The following is a 22882-nucleotide window of genomic DNA, read 5'->3' on the forward strand; positions in this document are numbered from 1 at the left end:
AGTGTGGGTGAAAGATTGCCTAATCTCATGAGAGGGAACCTGGAAGATCCCTTGTTGAGGATGTAAATTTGGATATCTCTGTCATCAAAAGCAACAGGAGCCTGACATCTCTGAAAAACTCCCCTTGCTTGGTTGGGTGGTGAAGAGGTCTCAAAGGAAAGGGAAATTTGAAATTCTTGGGTCAACAGAAACAGTAGGTAGATCTCAGGAGCAGGGGTATTATGTCCTGAAAGCTTCCATCAAGTGATAAACTTTTATTTCCCTGTTTCTCTTTCTGTACCTGGTCAGTTTTTTTATAGTTCATCTTCAACTGCAAGGAAAGAGCAGGGCATTCCATGTAGTACACCATGCCTCTGCCTTCTCTCTTTGGCTCTGAAAATGCTCTCAGACAGGGGATTCTCTGTCTCTGGCAGTTCCTGTACATGAACAGCAGATAGAAAACTTTCATTAATGAATTTGGGACAAAGCAGAATTATGAGAAACTCATCAGCTGTAGACTGTTACTAAGAGGCGTTCATGTTATCCTGATCATGTGACTCATTCATGACCTCGGGGAAAATGATGATGCATTATGCTATTGTATAGGATTAGTTATACTAAAACATTTAATCCTTTAGAACAAAAGTAGTCTAGCCATCCAGTATCACAAAAAGGAAAAAAGAAGTCCCAAAAATGTTTATCTACTAAATCTCTTGCATACTCTCTGCATACTTCCTTCTTTATGTTAATATATTAAAGAGCCTTAAGTACAAAATGCCTTAAAGAAGCTTCTCAATCAGAAAACTATTAACTGTGTTTCTAGTTACTAGAGAAATATGGTGAATCTTGAATGAAATCCTCCATTCACAATATAAAATGTTTCAAAACTGTTACAGAGAGATTGGTTGAGAGTCATTTCACTATAGGAAAAATAGATGTTTTGGCAAATATGTATGAAATGATACTCTTTGCCTGGCAAGCACTTATGAAAACAATTCACACCATGCCTCACTTTAGACTGAGGCTTCAGTAATGGATAGACACCTCTGCACTTCTGCTCACACCAAAGACAGGACAATTATAACCTTTATTTTCATCAGTTTATCAGACAAGGAAACTTCCAAACAGTGGCCCAACAGCTTGCCAGCCCTCAAGTGGTTAACAGCCAAAGCAGCCAAGTTGCTATAAGGGCTTGGAATAAAGTTCCTGATATTAATACTCCCACAGGAATGTTTCCCACTATAGACAAAATATACAGAGACATTTATGACTTATTCCTTCATCTGTAACAAGTTATAGAGCAAAAGGCAGATAATAAAGAAGCTGCATCAACCTTGTCCCGTATATCTGCTTATTAAAATTAATAGTAAAAAGCTTAATTGTGTAGTTGCTAATACCTCACACACAATCACTGATTTTATAAAAGCAGGCCATATGATTGTCCAGAGGAGCACAGGGCACAGATTCTGGCTGTGTTACTATGGCCTCATATGTGTATCAAATGGGGAAGGAAAAGGTCATTTACAAAATTAATATAAACTAAAACTTGACAATCATCCCCAGAGTAGTAAACCTCCCTCTAAACACCTGCAAATGTAAGATGCATTTTTTCTTTCTTTCTTTTTTTTTCTTTTTTTTTTTTTCGAGACAGGATTTCACTTTGTAGCTTTGTGCCTTTCCTGGAACTCACTCTGTAGACCAGGTTGGCCTTCAACTCAAAGAGATATGCCTGCCTCTGCCTCCGAGTGCTGGAATTAAAGGCGTGCACCACCACCGCCCGGCATAACATGCATTTTCAATGGTCCAGTCTGTGTGGATGGTAGTGAAAAAGAGAATTCAATTTCAGGAAACAGGAATGAGCACCCAGGGCTGCTGATGAGAGGACCAGGTCTCTATTTCCCCAGCTTTGAATCCCACTGCTCTTTCCCCAGTGCTGTCTGAGCAGGAGCCCAGCTTGTTGTCAAAGTAGCAGACTCCACACCCTGGGGACTCCACAATATAACACTCAGCTCCATCCCTAATCCTAAAGTAATAAGAGATTTGATTACAACTGCCAAAAGCAATTCTTGATCAGATCAGATATATCAATAACTAAAGACATAAAATTAGATTTCATAGGAGAGGTTAAAGCACCTACCCCAAAATCTATGGGGACCCTCCCAAGAAACTGCCTTTGCTTGTTTTAGGGAAACCAAACTGGACTGTGAAAGGGGCTTTGTCTGTGCACATACTGTTAATTTGTCTATCACTGGCCTAATTCATACTATAGCTTATTCTCAGCTACTCCAGAAACAGTTCCAGTAACTTTGATTTGATTTATTTATATTGTAATGTATTGCCACAGTTTGTCATATTTTGCTTTCCTAAAAAGTAATCATGTCAATGGAGGTGGTAACTGGTAAAGAGCTGGTCAAAATATGGCATACTCTAAGGGCATCCTGAATCAGCATTACTTTGTTCCCAGCATTTTCCCTTGTGAAAAGATGAAAATGACCCTGTCAGATGTGAAATGACAGACAAAGGGACACTCAGAATGATTATTTCTGAGCAAGTCTCCAGGCTAATCTTCTCTGTCATCTCAGGCCCAGGGCAGCTTCCTGTTCCTCCAGGGTTTCTGACACACTCAGGATGTGGGTTGCAACACTGTGCCTTTTGCACAGTAATAGACAGCAGAGTCCTCAGAGGTCAGGCTGCTGAGATCCATGTAGGCTGTATTGGAGGATGTGTCTGCAGTCAGTTTGGCCTTGCTCTGGAACTTCTGATTGTACTTAGTATTACCATTTGCAGGATCAATTCTTCCAATCCACTCCAGGCCCTGGCCAGGCCTCTGCTTCACCCAGTGCATATAGGTATTAGCAATGTTGAAGCCAGAAGCCTTGCAGGACAACTTCACAGAGACCCCAGGTTTCACCAGCTCAGCCCCAGACTGCTGCAGCTGGACCTGGGAGTGGACACCTGTGGAGAGAAAGACAGAGTGGATGTCATTGTCACCTCAGTCCTTCTTCCTTCTTTAGGTTTGGAACTGGAAAGCAACTTACCTGTAGTTACTGACAGAAGGAAGAGGATGATCCATCTCCATCCCATGGTGAGGACCTGTGTGCTCAGTGACTGTGGAGAGGACACTAATCATATGCTGTTATGGGTAGTAGGCATTCCAGTATTTACCACCATAGACTCAAGTAATTTGCATATTCATGAGCAGGATACTCCTTAGAAAAGGACCTAGTCCAGCCAGAGAAGGAGGTAGAGGACACGTGGGTCAGGCAGCAGAATGCTGAGAGCCAAGTCCTAATCCTCTCTGAGGAAGTGTATAACATTCTCCTTCCATGAGTCTTGTGCAGATGCTGAGGATGTAGAGGATGAAACAACAGGACCTAAGCTCTCAATAGATTTCAAGCCTGAGGCAAATGCTCTTATTTGTGACCAGGTTATCAGATTGATTTACAGATTGTGGTTTTGATGATGTTGATGATAGTAATGGGAGATTTAAAACATGCTAAGTTTGAAATTTACATCCTCCTTTCAGATATATGCAAATATTATTTGCCTTTCTAACAGATTATGTACTAAGAAACTCATTCAAATGGCCAAGGTAAATATACTTCAGTAATATTTGCACAACAATGATCATTGTAGCAACATCACTATAACTAAAATATGGAAATAAACTATGTACTGTCAACAGAGGATTTCATCAAGAAGACATGTTTGTATAAACAACACAACAGAAGTTTTTCGTCTACAAGGAATATGGAACTTACATCAGTTATTAAAAAATAGATGCAACAAGCGATACACGTAGTAGCTAAGATCATCTCAGAAATAAAGACATTAAATGAGACTCTCATTAGTAGTGTTTAGAGATTGCATGCTTACATAAATCTATTAATACAAATACAGGATGGTGTACAGTGAAACTGTCTAATAGAACAAAGGTAAAGTATGAGGGGGAAAAATGAAGGGTAGAGATTATGGAGGAAATATACACACTGTACAAAATACACATGTATAATCCTAAACATACAAAAGGTTGATCTTTTTAAATTTCATAATTTATATTCCTTAAATTTTTAATTTAAGTATAAAATATATTATGATCATATCTACATCCACTATGCCCCACTGGTTTCTCTTGGGACCTTCCAATAAGGCTCTCCCCCAACTTCCTGACCTCTTTTGTTTCATTAACTCATAACACAATGAGTCCAATCAGTACTATATACATACACATAGGAGATGTCATTCACTAGTACATAGGAAACTTCCAGAAACCTTCAATGGAAATTGAATATATTTCCTCATCAATCATCAAATGCCAATAGATCTACAGCTTGGCATGGGTCATCAGGAGTTTCTCTCCATCCATGTAATAGTTTTAAAATTTTTCATACTGTCTTTAGTGGTGAGAATAGGGCCCATGTGTACCAAGGTGCATGTGTGATCCTCAGAAGAGAACTTATGGAATTCAATTCTTGTATCCTATTACATGGATCCAAGCAATGAAACTAATATTGCTAAGCATACCGTTAGGCACCTTTACCTGCTCAGTTACTACACAGATTCTCACAAAACAAAATGAACTCAATGGTATTTTTATAGATGTTTACTCTGTTATCGCATTTTGCATTTTTTGTTTCACTTGTCTTTTGCCTATATATTGTGGTTACAGAGATGTGTTTTTAGAATTTTGTATATGCTTGTGTGTGAGAGTATTTAGTGTGTTAGTTTTTTTTGTCCTTTTTTTTATTTTATGTTTTTCTTTGTCTATTTTTTTTACAGAGAGAAAGAACAGGTATGAAGTTAGGAAGGAGAGGACAGAAGAAATATCTGGAAGGAGTAGAGGGGAGGGAAATCAGTGATCAGAATACACTGAAATTTTTCAAAAAACTGTAATATGTAATTGAAAACTTAATAAAACAAACAGAAATGTAAATCAGTGAATAGCTTAACAAAATATTTTTACTGTGTTTGAGCATGGAAATGTTGCATATCAAACACAGCAGGTGCAGGTCAGCTAACAGACTTTGAGAAAGGAAACCACAGAGGACACAGAGTCTGCTCAACACCAACCTCATCTTTCTACTGGGGATTCTTGGCTCCATTGTGCCCCCTGCTGGTCAGGAGCTCCCCTGCAGGTTGGCCTGTCATGGCTTACACTGAAGCTGCACTGTCTCCCTGGAGCAGTAACAGATCCCTGAAACTTCAGTGCTCACAGAGTGCATCTGCAAGGAGAAATGGCTCTTGTTTATCTGGAGTTGCTGACTGGATGTTTCAGAGATTGATGTTAAGATGTTTCTATACTGTCATCAATGCCCCTCTCAATGGCAGGCTCCTCCCTGGTGACAGCTGGATCTAGCTCTAGCAATTCCCACTTGTAGTTTGGTGACAACAGGAGAGAATAAAATTTTGACTACCTTCATCAGACTGTACCTGGGGCAGTGCACCTGATGTCAGAGAACCATAATGAGTCTGAAGCTCAGGTGCAGCCCTAAATATATCCATGAATGCATTCCTGAGACATGCAGATAAAGGTGTCAACAGAAAGAGGATAACCCACTGTGGCACTCACAGAAAGTTTAAAATAGTTCCAGAAAGTATACTGGCATTAAGAAGAAAGTAAAAATGAAGCAAATATATGCTGTGACTCAATCTATTTCCCACAATGCATTTGCATGCATTTAAGGGAATGAGGGAAGAGAGGACATCTCCTTGACAAGGATCTTCCTGGGTGGAGGATATGTGTGCCTACACAGTTTTATCTCTCCATGTCTACCTTTCCAAGTCCAGAGTCCTCATAGTCTCAGACAGGGCGTGTGTTAGTTAAGCTTTTCAGAATTTGAACATTTTCATGGAAGAGTAATGAATTTGGAATATGCTCCTAGGAATGGGACAATTCAATAGCAATATAAGGATATGTGTGCATCTGTGTTTAAATGTCTAAAGTGTTCCTATAATATTAAAATAAAAATACATACAACATAAATTCAGGCTATTCATGTATATTTGCTCTAATATCAGGTCATGAGTCTGATGCACCTAATATTTCATGATAGAAGGAACTGGGACCAGTCTGATGCATGTCTTCTCTTCTATCACTGGTCAGAATTGATATGATATCATGTGAACTGTCAGTACACAGAGAAATACACTCTTCTCACTATAAAGGAACACTTATTCCCACAATTCAGGGTGCTGAATGGTTTTGTCTTGGCATTTCAGAATCTCTGTTGGGCTGAGTAATGCTTATAAAGCTGCATTTCATACTTCAGTACATAGGATCCTAATGGCTATCATAAGTTACAATGGATAGGAGTGAATACCTACTGAATAGTATGGAGACATTCTCCTCTTACAATGTAATCCATTCACAAAATTCTGGGCTCTGTGAGAATATAAATAGGTACTATGAGCTTATTCTCCTGAGTTAAAGTAATATTAGGATTACAATATGTGCAAATCTGATGCAAGAAACATGAAAGTGAACAGAAGTTAACCTTGAATACATCACACATTGATTTCTAGGTTTTTTTCCCATTCCCCCTTTACTCTGTTGGTTTTTCCCTTCTCCTCTGGCTGGACTCTGGTTTCATTGATCATAAATCCCCAGAAGTTCCTTCTGTAACTGTCCTGTATTTTACTCTTCTAAACACCACTTAAGGACCTGAGTACAAATTGCATAATTCCTGAGGCCTTCCACAGGGAGGACTGTGTTTAGAAACTGGCCCACATCTCACTCTGATACTCACAGATTGATGCACCACTGTTTCCTCATTGGTAAGATATATAAGAGACAGGATGATCCAGTTTACTGATGTTACTGGACATCTCTGGAGTGTTCACTCTGTAAGTTGCCTCTGACGGAAGTTACAGACAACCTCTGCAGCCCATTCATCTGGGAAAATGTCATGAATCAGCAATACTAACAACTAAACAGTCTTCAGCAAGGCACCAAGGAAGACTGTGACACCCATGTATCCCAAAGATTGGAAGAGAATGTCTTGTGCCACTGTTCTGTAACATGCAGGAATTACAGGGCAGGATATTAAGACTGGGGAAGACTAAGAATGTGAAATCAGTGATCACTGCTTAATATCAAAACCTATTCCTAAAAGCTCAGAAATATGAACTGGCATGATGAATAATTTTTGTTAATAAAACTAAACAGCAACATTTGTCATCTAGGAATTAGACATTGATATGAAATGTGATCAAACATTTCTGTTCTAATATATTTACATAATCCTGGGAAACACATGCTCATGTTAATATCAACATGAGAATATGTGGATCAAGTTCCCTAATTTAAAACTCCTATTCTCTGAATCTTTCATGCAGGTTGACCAGGAAACTTCTTTATGTAGTAGAATTAGTCCTTAGTCTGCTGTTCCTTTCCTTGGTACTTAACCACAAGTACTGAGAAACTCTTCAGGTTTTCTTTCCTTTCTTTGCATCCTCAAAGCAGACTCCTATTACTTTAGTGTGTCTGATACACCTGAGATACGTACTGTGACACTGTTCTTTACACACTAATAGATGGCAGAGTCCTCAGATGTCAGGTTCCTGAGGTCTGTGTAGAATGTTTTGGATATTGTGTCTGCATCCAGTGTGGCTCTGTGCTGAAACTTCTTCCCTTAGTTTCTTTAGCCAATGATTGGGAGTAATCTTCCAATCCTTTCAAGTTCATATCTAGGTTCTGCCTCACCCAATTATATAGGACATATAGAGAAGCTATCTGAGTCAAAGTCCTTGCAGGAAAACTTTACTGAATCTCCAGGACTTCCCAGTCCAACTCCAGACCGCTGCACCTGAACCTAGGAGTGGACATCACATGTAGAAAGGATGTCATGATCACTTCAGTCACTGGCTCCCCATCAGTCTGGCTCCTAGTAATGTTCTTGTCTATGCTGCTGCCACAAGAAAGGGGATGATCTGACTTCAGTTCATAGTGAGAACCTGTGTCCACAGGGACTCTGGACAAATGAGGACTAATGTGATACTGTTTGTTGTGTGGATATCACCATATTTACAAGCACAAGGTCTGTAATTTACCTAGTCATGAGGAATGGTATTTCTCAGATCAACACCTTATCTTTTTTTGAGATAGAACAGGTAGTTTTTTCTATATTAGTCAGTGGGAGGATCAATTTCACGAATTAAATCAGTCTGGGTAATTACCTTCCCTGCCTCATTCTGGCACCTGTGTGAACAGAGCTCTTCCATCGCAGTGAGAATCCATTCATCACATCCATGTTCAAGAAAGTGAACCACAGTTCAAGGGTTCAAAAGTCTTGCTTCTCTTCTTTAAAATGTACCTGGTGATGCTGAGTAGATATTTCAAGGATGGATGATGAGCTGTGATTCAAAGAGTGTCTCCATGAACCACATCTTTTCTCTAAAAGCTGTTAGATCAAGATTTATCAGTGAACACTGGCAATAAAATGAGTTACCAGAAACAGCACATGTGATGGACAGGCTCCACAACTGCTCTATAACACAATTTCCAAAATCCTTCAGCTGCCCTTGGGACATAAACTCACAACACCATGAATAGGAACAATGTGTTACTAACAGCTAAATCCCCACCTGCAGAAAATATTTTCACATTTGAGAAATGACCAGAATTTAGGGAAATTTGGACTGTGAAGTCTATGATGCAGTTGACATCTTGTACATTGCACAAAGGACATCTGGAGCTCATTGGACATGAGAGGATAAGGAATTTCTGTCCACATGACCTGGTGAGGAGTCCTTTCATGATTATCATCTGTTGTATTGGAAAAGCCCATGAGGATAAGAAAGGATAAAGATGAACTATGATAATAAATTCCAGGAAGAAAATAAATATACCAGCAGGAAAATGAGCACCCAAACAACTCTCAGCCTGAGGTGCTCACATGTGTGAGAAGAGCCAGGAACAATTGGAAACAAACTGGGTTTTCTACTCACTGGGTCTTGTTTATACAACTTTTTGAATTTGATCTAAGTGAAAATGTGTTTAAATGACAGAATCTCACTGTGTGGTGGAAAATTTCATAATATAATTAATTATTCCATCAATGGCAGAGGCATTTCTGCTCCTGAAAGTGACAATATGCCTTTGTAGAGCCTGAATATTTGTTTTCCCAATAGAAATAAAGCAAAACAAAAACAAAAACGCATATGGCTATACATAGATAAAAAAGATTGGATTCAGATTTGTCAAAGTTATAACAGAGCCAAAAATCTAGAAGGGTACTAAGTGGCCTGCTGGATCTTAGAACAGAAAAAAATATATATTTCTGATTGTATGCTGTGCCATAGTGATATCTCATCACTGTGCCTTAATATAATACAAAGGTTTCACCTGTGCCATTTAAGACATAAATCTCAGTGACAACTTAGCCGTGTTTGTGGAAGTTGAGATGAGGTGAAGAAGGATGGGTTTTGTTTGGTGACTCCACAATAACTTCATTTCCCAGCAGTTTATCTCCTTTTCTAACGTTTGGAAAATCCAGTGGCATTAGATATCATCTTGTGATAGAATAGTCAGAAACAGCTCAGGTGTAGACAGTCCCTCTGATGGATTTATGTGGCCAGGTGCAGATACCTGTAAACCCTGACAGTCACCACATTGGAAACTTATCAAGAACCAATGGTCAACAGAGAGGAACCCTGATCTTGGGAAACTGAAACAGAAAGAATAGAAGACCCAGTAGTATTATTGTCTTAGTTAGGGTTTTTATTGCTGTGTAGAGACACCACGACCACAGAAACTCTAATAAAAAGAAGTTTAATTGGGGCTAGCTTATTGTTTCAGAGGTTTAGTCTAGTATCATCATCAAGTAGAAATAGTGCTAGAAAAGGAACAGAGAGTTCTATATCTTGATCTGCAGGCAATAGGAATGAACTGTGACACTGTGCAGCATCCTGAGCATAGGAATCCCCAACAGTGACACACTACCTCCAAGAAGTCTACACAAATTACAACAAAGCCACACCTACTTATACAGCTACTTCTTTGGAGGGAATGTAGTCTATCATACCGCCACAACTATCCTCTAGACCAATCCTTCCCTTATCCAGGTACCTCAGCCCTGTGTGAGCAGAGACTTGTGCACTCCCCTCCACTGAGGATGCAATTTTTCCTCTGGAGATTAGAAGGATATTTGAGTTTTGAGGCCTCTGTACTTACAGACAGAGATGGCCAGAGATCAGGTTCTTCTGGATCTTCCATGTGGTCTGATAGAAATTTCTTCTCAATCTCACATAGAATGCAAGTCTGTGATGGGATATCATTTGCCATATGAATCATAAAATCCCTTGTTTAGTATGAGATAATGCTACTGATAACCAGATAACCAAACAAAAGATTAAAAAAAAGATAATTTTATAGAATACAGTAAGATTATATTATTGCTTAAAAGCAAACAAGAAAATGTAATTTATGTTTCTTGCTTGAATCCCCAATACAAAGTATTTCAAATATATTTTTAGGGAATACTGTGACTTACATATCACCTCTGGATGGTGGCTATAGAAAAATTACCTCTCATAGGCTTGGAATCAAATTGAAATGAATCATTTGCTTCTTCTGAGTAGAAGGGAAAATATAATAATTTTTCCACAACATATCTCAGTCTTAGGGATTCACTTTTTGATCTTTCAGACATTCAGAACCCTCTCTGGAGATCTCTCCCACATGTGGTATGAGGTTGCTGGGTACTTTAAAATGGCTTGTCCAACAGGTGTTAAAGAAGTCCTTGAATCAAGTTCTTTTAGACACTTGACAAATGACTTCCAGTAAACTGGAGAGTTCCATTCAATACAAAGGCGCAAAGTGGAAGGTTCCCCTCCCTCCTGGTCAATCCTGCTTTCCAGTGGGAGGAAGACAGGAAGATGTTTTATGAAATCACTGGTACTTAAAACAGTGTTTAAAACTCAATATATGTTTTTAAAGTCTTTAACATAGAATTGGCATATGGGATTCTTGCCTGCTACAATGTATTCCCCACATGGTTGCATACATATTAAATACATGATATTGATATTTGTCACGGGGGAATGTCTGCTAGAGGAACATGAAATGTTACTGTTCTGAGCAAAAGAGTCTTCTTATTGAATCAAACCCTTGAGATTACAAAGTACTCACGCTCTCCATGCTGGTTGTTATTCACACATTTATCCAAAATCCCATGATCTATAAAAGTGTGATCACCAGCTACCCAAAGGACTGTGTGAGAGAAGATTCTGTATCAGTGTAGGTCCATGTTCTGTAAAGATTAAGAGTGTATGTCAGAGTACTGAGACTGGGAAGGCACTAAATATGAGACTAGAGAATACTGCATAATTCATAATTTCAAAACTTTAGACAATTAACATGTACATAAATTGTGTCAATAAATGTGTTCTGTGAAAATTGTTTTAATAGTACATTTAACCAGTTTACAGGACTTATACTTTTGTGGTAATACATTATGATAAAAATATCTTACATCCAAGAGACTGAAACTTTTGCAGGACCACACAGCCAGAGTGAACAATGCACTTTGAAATTCTTCAGATTGTGATCATACTCTAGACTAATACTGTTTGTTTAACCTGACTTTAAGTTACTAAAGTCACACCCAATGTTACTTTCCTAGGATTTCCCATATAGTCATCTTCTGCAGCCTAAGATAATGCATATCTCTAACCTTATTTTACATGCTTTCCTTGCTCCTGACTCAAGAATAATGCATTTCTGTTTGTATATGTATGTTATGCTGTGGGTATGCTCTGTATAAATAAAATGCTGATTGTCCAGTAGCCAGGCAGGAAGTAGAGGTGGGACAAGCAGAGAAGAGAATTCTGGGAAGTGGAAGGCTGAGGCAGAGAGACACTGCCAGTTGCCCCATGACGAGGAAGATGTAAGATACCAGTTAGCCACGAGCCACATGGCAAAGTATAAATTAATAGAATGGGTTAATTTAAGATAGAAGAACTAGATAACAAGAAGCCTGAGCCATTAGGCCAAACAATTTAAATAATATAAGTGTTTGAGTGATTATTTTATAAGTGGGCTGTCCGACTGCCAGTCTTGGTGGGACCTGGAGAGAAAACTCTAACTACAGTGTTATGATAACAATTGGCTGAAAACACAAAATGTAGATTTAAATAAATTTTATAAAATAAGCATCAAAAATTGCTGAAGACAACATATACAGATATTGTTTAGTAAAAATATTGTATATAGTACTGCTTATTATTTGGGTCAGCTGGAATAAGTTAATAATCCCTAGTAAAACACTGTTAAAATTTTCTGTAAAAATTTCCTTATTCTTTTTCCATGTGATGCTCTCTGTGCTGTTCAATAAATACAGAAAAAAGAACTTTGTTAAGGATTCAACACACACACACACACACACACACACACACACACACACACACGCGCGCGCGCGTGCGCACGAGAGAGAGAGAGAGAGAGAGAGAGAGAGAGAGAGAGAGAGTAAAAGAGTCAGAGATAGAGAGACTGAGAAACAGAGACAGAGAGATGGAGAGACAGAAGTACAGCGAGGCGGAGGCAAAGGGGGGCTCAAGAAGACAGAGAGAACAAGAAAGAGACAAATAAACAGAGACACACAAAGAGAGGTGTAGAGGGACAGACAGATAAATACTGCAATTAAGAGCCTGCAACTGGGACAACAGAAGACATCCAGTAAGAGTCAAGAAGGGTCAAGAATTCAAATGTGGGCTTGTTCTTGGTTAAAGGACATCAAGGAGAGTGCTTTGATTACATCCCTTAATGTGATGTGGAAACGCAATTGATGAGTCTTAGTTTATTGTTGATTTGTTAATACCAATACATTTTTATGTTGTGTGAGGACTCACCAATACATTAAATATATCCATTTGGGGCTCTGTGTGAATAATATTTAATTTTTTAAAGCATTTCAGAGCACTCAGTGTGAGCCAAGGATTGCCTAAACTCTTGAGAGGGAATCTGGAAAATCCCTTGTTGAGGATGTGAATTTGGACATCTCTCCATCATCAAAAGCAACAGGAGCCTGGACAGCTGCAGAAAGCTCCTCCCTCCCTTGGTTCAGTGGTGGAGAGGTCCCTACGGAAAGGGAAATTTGGACTTTTCTGATCAATAGAAATAGTAGGTGGATCTCAGAAGCAGAGGTACTATGCCTTGAAAGCTTCCATCAAGTAATAAACTTTTATTTCTTTATATCTCTTTCTGTCTCTGGTCCAGTTTTGTTCTAGTTCATCTTCCATCACAAGGAAAGAGCAGGGCATTCCATGTAGTGCATCATGCCTCTGCCTTCTCTCTTTTTGCTCTGAAAATGCTCTCACTGAGGGGATTCTTTGCCTCTTACAGTTCTTGTCCTTTCACAGCAGATAGAAAATTCACAATAAGGAATTTGGCTGAAAGTCCAAATCAATGATTAAGTAAGATAAACTCATCAACTATTGACTGTTATTAAGAGACATCCATAACATTCTCATCATGTGAGTCATTCATGATCTTGTGGGAAAATATTGATCAATTGTGCTGCTCTGTAGGATCAGTTATACAAAACTATTTAATCCTTTGAACAAGGTTGGCCTAGCCATCACCAAAAGGAAAAAGAAGTCCCACAAAAATGTCTACCTACTAAGTCTTTTGCATGCTTCCCTTCTGTATGTTAATATATTAATAATTTTTACCTATAAGATGCCTTAAAGAAGCTTCTCAGGCAGGAGAACTATTAACTATGTTTCTAGTCATTAGAGTAGTATGGCAAATCTTGAACAAAGAAGCCTCCATTCACCATATAAAAGATCTCAAAAAATGTTACAGAGAGATGGTTTGAAAGTGATTTCATTATAGGGACAATAGCTGTTATGGCAAATATTTATGAAAGGATACCCTTTGCCTGCAAAGCCCTTGTGAAAACAATTATCACCACCCCTCAGTTTAGACTGTGGCTTCAGTATGGATGGGTGAATGCTTGTCCACTGCTGCTCACAACTAGAGGCAAGAACCCCCTAGAAACATTACTCATCATCAGTTTGTCATACAAGGAAACTTTTAAAGAGTGGCCCAACAGTTTGCCAGCCCGAAAGTGGTTGACAGCCAAAGGAGCCACGTTATTATAAGAGCTTGGAATAAAGTTCCTGATATCAATACTTCCACAAGCACATTTCCCACTATAGACAAAACTGTAGGCAGAACTTTATGACATTGCCAACCATCGACAGCAAGCTGTAGAATGAAGGCAGATAATAAGGAAACTGCTTTCACCGTGTCATTTTCATCTGCTTATTAAAATGAAAGCTGCAACTGTAAAAAGCTTCATTGTATTTGCTTATACCTCTAATGCTATTGCTGATTTCATAAAAGCATGCCAAAATGCTGGCTCAAAGGAATATAAGGCTCATATTCTAAACATACTTTGATGACCTCCAATATGTTTCAAATGTGGAGAGAAATAGCCATTTTCGTGTGTGTGTGTGTGTGTGTGTGTGTGTGTGTGTGTGTGTGTAAATCCTTGCTAATCATCCTCAGTATAATAAATCACCCCCTAAAACACCTTCAAAATGTAAGATGAATTTTTATAGTCCAGTCTGTGTTGATAGTGGTGACAAAGAGAATCCAATTTCAGGAAACAGGGGAATGAGCACCCAGGGCGGCTGATGACAGGACCAGGTCTCTACATTCCCAGCTTGGAATCCACTGCTCTTTCCCCAGTGCTTTCTGAGCAGGAGCCCAGCTGGTTGTCAAAGCAGCTGACTCCACAGCCTGGGGACTCGATATGACACTCAGCTCCATCCTTAACCCTAAAAAATACGATATCTGATTACTACTGCCAAAAGCTATTCATAAGCAGATGTGTCAATAACTAGAGACATAAAATTACATTTTGTAGGAGAGATTAAGACACCTACCCCAAAATCTATGGAGACCTTTTCCAACAAACTACCTTTGCTTGTTTTAGGGAAACCAAATTGGATTGTGAAAAGAGCCTTGTTTGAACATATGCTGTTGATTTGTCTTTTACTTGCCTAATTCATATTACAGTTTATTGCCAGCTACTCCAGCAATAGTTCCTGTTCCTCAGATTTAAGAGATATTGATTTTATAATGTATTGTCACAGTTCATCCTATTTTACTTTATGAAAAAATAATCATGTCAATTGATCTGTTCCCTGGTAAATAGCTGGTTAAGGTATGGTATACTCTAAGGACATCCAGAATCAGCATCACTTTATTCTCAGCAATCCTTTTGAAAGTTGACAAAGACCCTGTAAGATGTGAAATAACAGACAAAGGGTCACTTAAAATGATTATTTCTGAGCAAGTCTTCAGTCTAGTCTCTCTGTAATTTCAGTCCCAGGGCAGCTTCCTGCTCCTCCAGGGTTTCTAACACACTCAGGATGTGGTTTGCAACACTGTGTCTTGTACAGTAATAGACCGCAGAGTCCTCAGATGTCAGGCTTCGGAGATCCATGTAGGCTGTATTAGAGGATGTGTCTGCAGTCAGTTTGGCCTTGCTCTGGAACTTCTGGTTATACTCAGTATTACCATTTGCAGGATCAATCCTTCCAATCCACTCCAGGCCCTGGCCAGGCTCTGCTTCACCCAGTGCATATAGGTATCAACGATGTTGAAGCCAGAAGCCTTGCAGGACAACTTCACAGAGACCCCAGGTTTCACCAGCTCAGCCCCAGACTGCTGCAGCTGGACCTGGCAGTGGACACCTGTGGAGAGAAAGGCAGAGTGGATGTCATTGTCACCTCAGTCCGTGTTCCTTCTTCAGGTTTGGAACTGGAAAGCCCCTTACCTGTAGTTACTGACAGGAGGAAGAGGATGATCCAGCTCCATCCCATGGTGAGGACCTGTGTGTTCAGTGACTGTGGAGAGAACAGTGGTCATAAGTTGTTTTGGAGCGTGGAAATCCCTGAATTTACTACCATAGACTCAAGTAATTTGCATATTCATGAGCAGAAGATTTCTTAGATAAGGACCTAGTCCGGCTGCAGAAGGAGGTAGAGGACACTTGGGTCAGGCAACTTGATGCTGAGAGCCAAGTCCTAATCTTCTCTGAGTAAATGTATAACATGCTCCTTCCTGAGCCCTGTGCAGATGCTGAGTATATAACATCAGGACCTAAGCTCTCAGTAGATGTGAGACCTGAGGCAGTTGCTCCACTTTGTGACAAGTTTGTCAGACTGAATTACAGATGGTGTTTGTGATGATGGTGGTGGTGGTGATGGAAAATTTAAAACCCGCTGATTTATGAGAATTTACAACCTGCTTATAGATATATGCAATTAATAGTTGCCTTTCCAACATATTATATACTAAGAAACTCACCAAAATGATCAAAAGGAGATATACTTCAGAAATATGTGCACAATGGTTATTGCAGCAACATGACATTAACTAAATAATGGAATTAAACTATCTGTCAACAGAAGATTTCATCAAGAAGAGGATATAAACAACAGAACAGAAGTTTTTCATCTTCAAGGAATATGCAATTCACATCAGTTATAAAAATGGATTAAACTAGAGATAAATGTATTAAGAGCATCTCAGAAACAGTGACATTAAATGAGACTCTCATTAGGACTTTATAGATACTGCATACTTACATACAACTATGAATGCATACACATAATGATGTAAAAGTGAAATTGCCTAGTATAATAAAGGTAAAGTATGAGGGGAAAGGAAATAAAGAGTAGAAATTATGAGGGAAATATACACAGTGTACAAAATATATTTATGACAATTCTAAACATATGTAAAATTGTTATTTTTAAATTTCATAATTTTTATTCTTTTAAATTTCAATTCATGTATAAAATATATTATGATCATATCTACCCCTAGTATGCCCATCTTACTCCTCTTGGGATCTTCCAATAAGGTTTTCTCCCAACTTCTTGACCTCTTTTGTTTCATTAACTCATAACACTGTGAGTCCAGTCAGTACTATCTATGTACATATAGATGGGTTCATTCACTAATGTATAGGAAACCTCCAGAAACCTTTCAAAGAAATTTGATTATATTTTCCTCATCATTCACCATATGCCAATAGATCCCCAGCAGGGTGTAGGGCCTCAGGAGTTTCTTTTCATCCAAGTAAGAATTTTAAAAATTGTTATACTATCTTTAGTTGTGAGAAAAAGGAACATGTGGAATTCAGTTGTTGTATGCTATCATATTGGTCCAAGCAATCAAACTAATAATGCCAACCTTTGCATAGACCTTTACCTGCCCAGGTATTTCACAAGCTTACATGCTGCAATTGTGATTGGCTTGTTTTGCTCAGGTCTTGGGCTGGTAACTATAGCTGCTGTGAGTTCTTTTGCATAATGGCCATGCCAAGTCCTAAGATAGAATTCCATGACTAGCTACTTCATATTCTGTATCTTACATTCTTTCCAATCACATCTATATTGTGGTTCTTCCCCTTTGGTGGGAGGATGATGTAGATATAGTACTCATCTGTGGCTGAGTACTCTGTCATTCTTTTTTTTTAAATTTTTTATTTTATAATTTAATTTAACTTAATATATCAGCCATGGATTCCCCTGTCCTCCCCCCTCCCGCAGCCTCCCCTGCCTTCCCCCCAGCACACCCCCCATTCCCATCTCCTCCAGGGCAAAGACTCCCCTGGGGATTCAGCTCAACCTGGTAGATTCAGTCTAGGCAGGTCCAGTCCCCTCCTCGAAGAATGAGCCAAGAGTCCCTACATAAGCCCCAGGTTCCAAACAGCCAGCACATGTACTAAGGACAGGTCCAGGTCCCACTCCCTGGGTGCCTCCCAAACAGTTCAAGCTAATCAACTGTCTCACTTATCCAGAGGACCTGATCCAGTTGGGAGCTCCTCAGCTATTGGTTCATAGTTCATGTGTTTCCATTAATTTGGCTATTTGTTCCTGTGCTTTTTCTAATCTTGGTCTCAACAATTCTTGCTCATACAAACCCTACTCTTTCTCGCCAATTGAACTCCTGGAGCTCCACCTGTGGCCTGGCCATGGATCTCTACATCTGCTTCCCTCAGTCATTGGATGAGATTTCTAGCATGACAATTAGGGTGTTTGGCCATCCTATCACCAGAGTAGGTCAGTTTGGGCTTTCTCTCGACCATTGCCAGTAGTCTATTATGGAGGTATCTTTGTGGATTTCTGGGGACCTCTCTAGCACTTTGCTTCTTCCTATTCCCATGTGGTCTTCATTTATCATGGACTCTTAATCCTTGTTCTCCTTCTTTGTGGAGTACTCCATCATTCATTCTCGGCACTTTGACCAGTTGTTAATGTTTGCATTGATCATTACACGGCACACAGAAGCTTCTGTGATCATGGCTTAGAGTAGCATTAATATAAGTGTTAGAAGGCTGTAGCACGAATCTTAAAAGGTCTTATTAATAAAAACAAACCTGAAGCCAGGTATTGGGGTGAACACTGAAAGATCAGAGAAACAGAATAAGCCACAGCTGACTTTACCTTGAAAAAGCCTCAGCTAATCTTGTTACCTCAGACAGAAAGCCTCTGAATCCTCATCTGAATTGATCTCAGGTGAACTACTGCTAAAAGGTAAAAGCTTAAAAAGGTTCTAGTTCCTGGTCCTCACACCTTATATACCTTTCTGCTTCCTTCCATCACTTCCTGGGAATAAAGGCATGTGTCACCAAGCCTGGTTGCTTCCAGTGTGGCTGTGGACTCACAGAGATCCAGACGAATCTCTGCCTCTGGAATGCTAGAATTAAAGGCATGTGCTACCACTGCCTAAACCTATGTTTAATATAGTGTCTGTTCTGTTCTCTGACCCCCACATAAGTTTATTAGGGTGCACAATATATCAACCACATAAGGCAGTTGACAACTTGACCATTAGCAATACAATAGGATCTAGTAAGACTATGTTTTCCATATCCATGGATCTTTGAACATGTTTACCTTGGATAAATCTTTCCTATGGAGCAGGATACAAATACAATTAAAAAGTAGTTGGTCACTACATGATAGTCAGGCACTAGTGGATACATCTTACCTGAAGACTGATATTTCAATCTGCACTGTGTAAGATCATTAGTGTCTTTTCTCTCCCTGTAGGCTGTGTAGCACCTTCCTGCCCTAGAAAACCTAGAATGAAGGGAGAATTTCTGGTTCAGTTCACAGTTGGTTTCTCTATGTCCTGCAAACAAAGTCCTTAGCTAATAGTGAAATGCAGATTAAAACATCTTTAATGCTATGTTTTTGCCTCAGTTAGAATAAGCACAAAGAAGAAAACAAATGACACCAAATGCTGGCATGGAGTGGGAGGGAGTAACCCTTGCTCACCCTTGACAGGAGTGCAAACTAGTGCAGTGACTTTGGAAATAAGTTTGAAGTTCTCACCAAAATATAATGAATAAAATAATGCTTCATCCCACCTATACCCCCAAAGAATGTACTTAAATGACACGACATCTTATTTCAGAGACACTTGCACATCCATGTCTGTCACTGCTGTCCTCACAGCATCTGGGAAATGGAAGCAACTTAGGTTCCCAACACAGAATAAATAGGTAGTGAAAATGTGGGACATATAAATAATGGAATATTACTCAGGGGTAAAGGATGAATCATAAAATCTAGAGAAAGTGAATGGACCTGGAAAAATATGCTGTGAGATCACTCAGATACAGAAAGACAAATGCTATGTATTTTCTACTGTGAGTAGTTGTCAATTGGAATGTTTAGGATTGTGGGATTAATTGTAGAAGCCAAAAGACTAGAAATGTGTCATTGGGGTCTTGGGAAATAAGGGAAAAGATATACTAAACTTTGAGATAAAATGAAAGCAGATAGGGTAGCTAGTAGAGACCTAAATGTTCAAACATGAAGTGGTGTTGGAAAATGGAGAAATGAGGGTTGAAGTCAGCTAAACCAAAGAAAGCTATGTTGAAATACGGTATCTTACAATGTAAGTAATAAATATGACTGCAGAGGACACAGAATACATGTGGCACAGCAAAACAAAGAGGGGAGCTGGGAACCAAGGAAAGTGCACTGTGGAGTAAAGAGATGTCAAATTACAATGTTATTTCTGTAGCAAAATGTCTGGAAATTATGAACACTTTACAGTTGCCTAATTTTACATTTAAGATTTTATTAGTGCTGATAGAATAAATTTGTATTCAGATTTCGCTTAAGTTTTATGCATCTGTTGATATAATATGTTTACCAAAAATAATAACTTTAAGAAAAGGGTATACAAAGCTGGAGAGATGGCTAGATAAGAATTTCAGTGTAGTTATTAGTACTGCCTCAGTGGTCTGGTGCTGACCGTTCTCTATGGTTATGTGAGATTATGCGTACAGAAAGCTGAGCAGAAAGTACATGGATATGATTTGTACCTTAGTTTCACTTCAGAGTCTTTGCACACAGGCACCTGCACGGGTGGACACCTCGGGTCCAGGCACAAGACGACTCCATATGAGTCCATGGTCACAGTGGCTCCGCGGGTGCTCAGAACAGCATGACGTAATGACAGCGCTTTGGGTTGCCCGTGAAAACTCTCTAGTTAGGTCTCATTTCTGAGCATTTAAAATCTGAATAGATTGTAAGAGTCAGAAAGGGGGTGTAGGACTCCAAGCAAGCTGTGTTCTAGACACAACAGGAATAATGCACATGCAGACTCACGGAGACTATGACATCATACACAGAGCCTAGAGCCCCAGTGTTGACAGGGGGACATGGACACTGGCTCTCACCCTTAATCAAGAAGTTTCTATAAATAATGAAAGCATAGTATTAATTCACAGAGTCTCATTGGGTATATCAACCATACTTAAGGACTGACACATTCCCACGTGTAGAAGGACAACACAAAATGAACCCAATGGTATTTTATAGATGTTTTCTCTCATATCACATTGTGCATGTTTGTTTCATTTGTCTTTTGCCTGTGCAACATGGTTACAGAGCTGTGTTTTCATGGTTTTGTGTATGCTTGAATGTGACAGTACGTATCATTTTATTTTTGTTTTGTTTTAATCCCTATTTTAATTTTTTTTGTCTTTTTGGTTTTTTTCCCTACAGATAAAAGAAAGAGCATGGAGTTAGGTAGGAGAGGACAGAAGGGGGATCTGGGAGGAGTAGGGTATGGGGAATTAGTGATCAGAAAACAGTGTATCAATGTTTTATTTTTTTTTTTTAAAAAAAAAAAGCTTTTTTAAGCCAGGTTGTAGTAGTGCATGTTTTTAATCCAAGCATTTAGGAGGCAGAGCCAGGCAGATCTCTGTGAGTTTGAGGCCAGCCTGGTCTACAGAGTGAGATCCAGGAAAGTCACCAAATCTACATAGAGAAACACCATCTCAAATAAACCAAAAAACAAACAAGCAAAGAAACTTGACAAAAGTAAATGAAAACTGAATAAAATAAACAAGAAAATAAAAAATCTGTGATGAGTTTAACAAAGAATCTTACTTGACTATGGAAATGACACATGTCAATCACTGCAGATGCAGAACTGCTAGTGAACTCAAAAAAGGAAACCACAGATGATACAGAGTCCCCCACACACCAACCTCATCTCTCTACTGGAGATTCTTGGTTCCATTGTGCCCCCTGCTGGTCAGGAGCTCCAGGAAACCACAGATGATACAGAGTCCCCCACACACCAACCTCATCTCTCTACTGGAGATTCTTGGTTCCATTGTGCCCCCTGCTGGTCAGGAGCTCCCCTGCAGGTTGGTTTGTCATGGCTTACACTGAAGTTGCACTGTCTCCCTGGATCGGTAACACAACCAACCCTTCAACATCAGTGCTCACAGAGCTCATCTGCAGGGAGAAATGGCTATTGTTTATCTGGAGGTGCTGACTGGATGTTTCAGAGATTGATGTTAAGATGTTTCTATACTATCATCAATGCCCTTCTCAATGGCAGCCTCCTCCCTGAGGACAGTTGGATCCAGCTTTAGCAATTTCCATGTGTATTAAGGTGATAACAGGAGAGAACAAAGTCTTGACTACCTTCTTCAGACTTTACCTGGGACAGAGCACCTGATGTCAGAGAACCATAATGAGTCTGAAGCTCAGATACAGCCCCCCATATATCCATGTATGAACTCCTAAGACATGCAGATAAAGGGGTCAACAGAAGGAAGATGAACTGTTGTGGTATTCACAAAAAAGTTAACAGTTGCAGAAAAATTTATTCAAATTGCAAATGAAGTGGAAACTAAGCAAATATGCACTGTGACTCAATCTGTTTCCCACACTGTATTTGCATGCATTTAGAGGAATAAGGGGTGAGGGGAGGTCTTTATAAGGATCCTCATGGGTGGAGGATATGTGTACATACACAGCTTTCTCTCTCCAGGTCTATCTTTCCAATTTCAGAGTCCTCTTATTCCTGGACAGTGCATGAGTTAGTTAAGCTATTCAGAAGCTGAACATTTTCATGGAAGAAGCATGGATTTGGAATATGCTCCCAGGTATGGGACAATCTAGTAGCACTATGTAGGGATATATGTGCATGTGTGTTTCAATGTCTGAAGTATAGTCAAAACATCAATACAAAATTACATAATACATAAATTTAGGCTATTCATGTATATTTTCCTCTAATATCAGGTCATGAATCAGATGCACCTATTATTGAAAAATGAAAGAAGTTGGGACCAGTCTGATGCATATCTTCTCTTCTATTACTGAACAGAATGGATAAGATGCCCTGTGGACTGTCAGAACACTGATTAAAACCCTCAGGATAATATTCTCCTCTCACGGAAGAGGAACAGTTATCCCTCAAATTCAAGATACAGGAGGTGCTTCCTTTGGCTTTCAGCATCTCTGTTGTCCTGGGTAATGTACATAATGGTGTGCTTCCTACTCCAGTATGGTGGGCTGCTAGTGACTATCATGGGTGGCAATGTGTTTGGACTGATTAATCTGT

General features: G+C 39.3%; 1 pseudogene and 1 gene segment (V, D, J or C); both read right to left on the reverse strand.

Annotated features, from left to right (window-relative positions):
• Positions 1-2602: 2602 nt before the first annotated feature.
• On the reverse strand, positions 2603-3127 carry LOC114686751. The segment is given in 2 exon segments: positions 2603-2934; positions 3018-3127. Coding segments are annotated over 2 exon segments (378 nt in total).
• A 12163-nt stretch (positions 3128-15290) lies between these two features.
• Positions 15291-15878, reverse strand: LOC114686753 (annotated as a pseudogene).
• Positions 15879-22882: the final 7004 nt, after the last annotated feature.

Source organism: Peromyscus leucopus, chromosome 14, assembly GCF_004664715.2.
Source record: "Peromyscus leucopus breed LL Stock chromosome 14, UCI_PerLeu_2.1, whole genome shotgun sequence".
NCBI classification, from domain to species: domain Eukaryota; kingdom Metazoa; phylum Chordata; class Mammalia; order Rodentia; family Cricetidae; genus Peromyscus; species Peromyscus leucopus.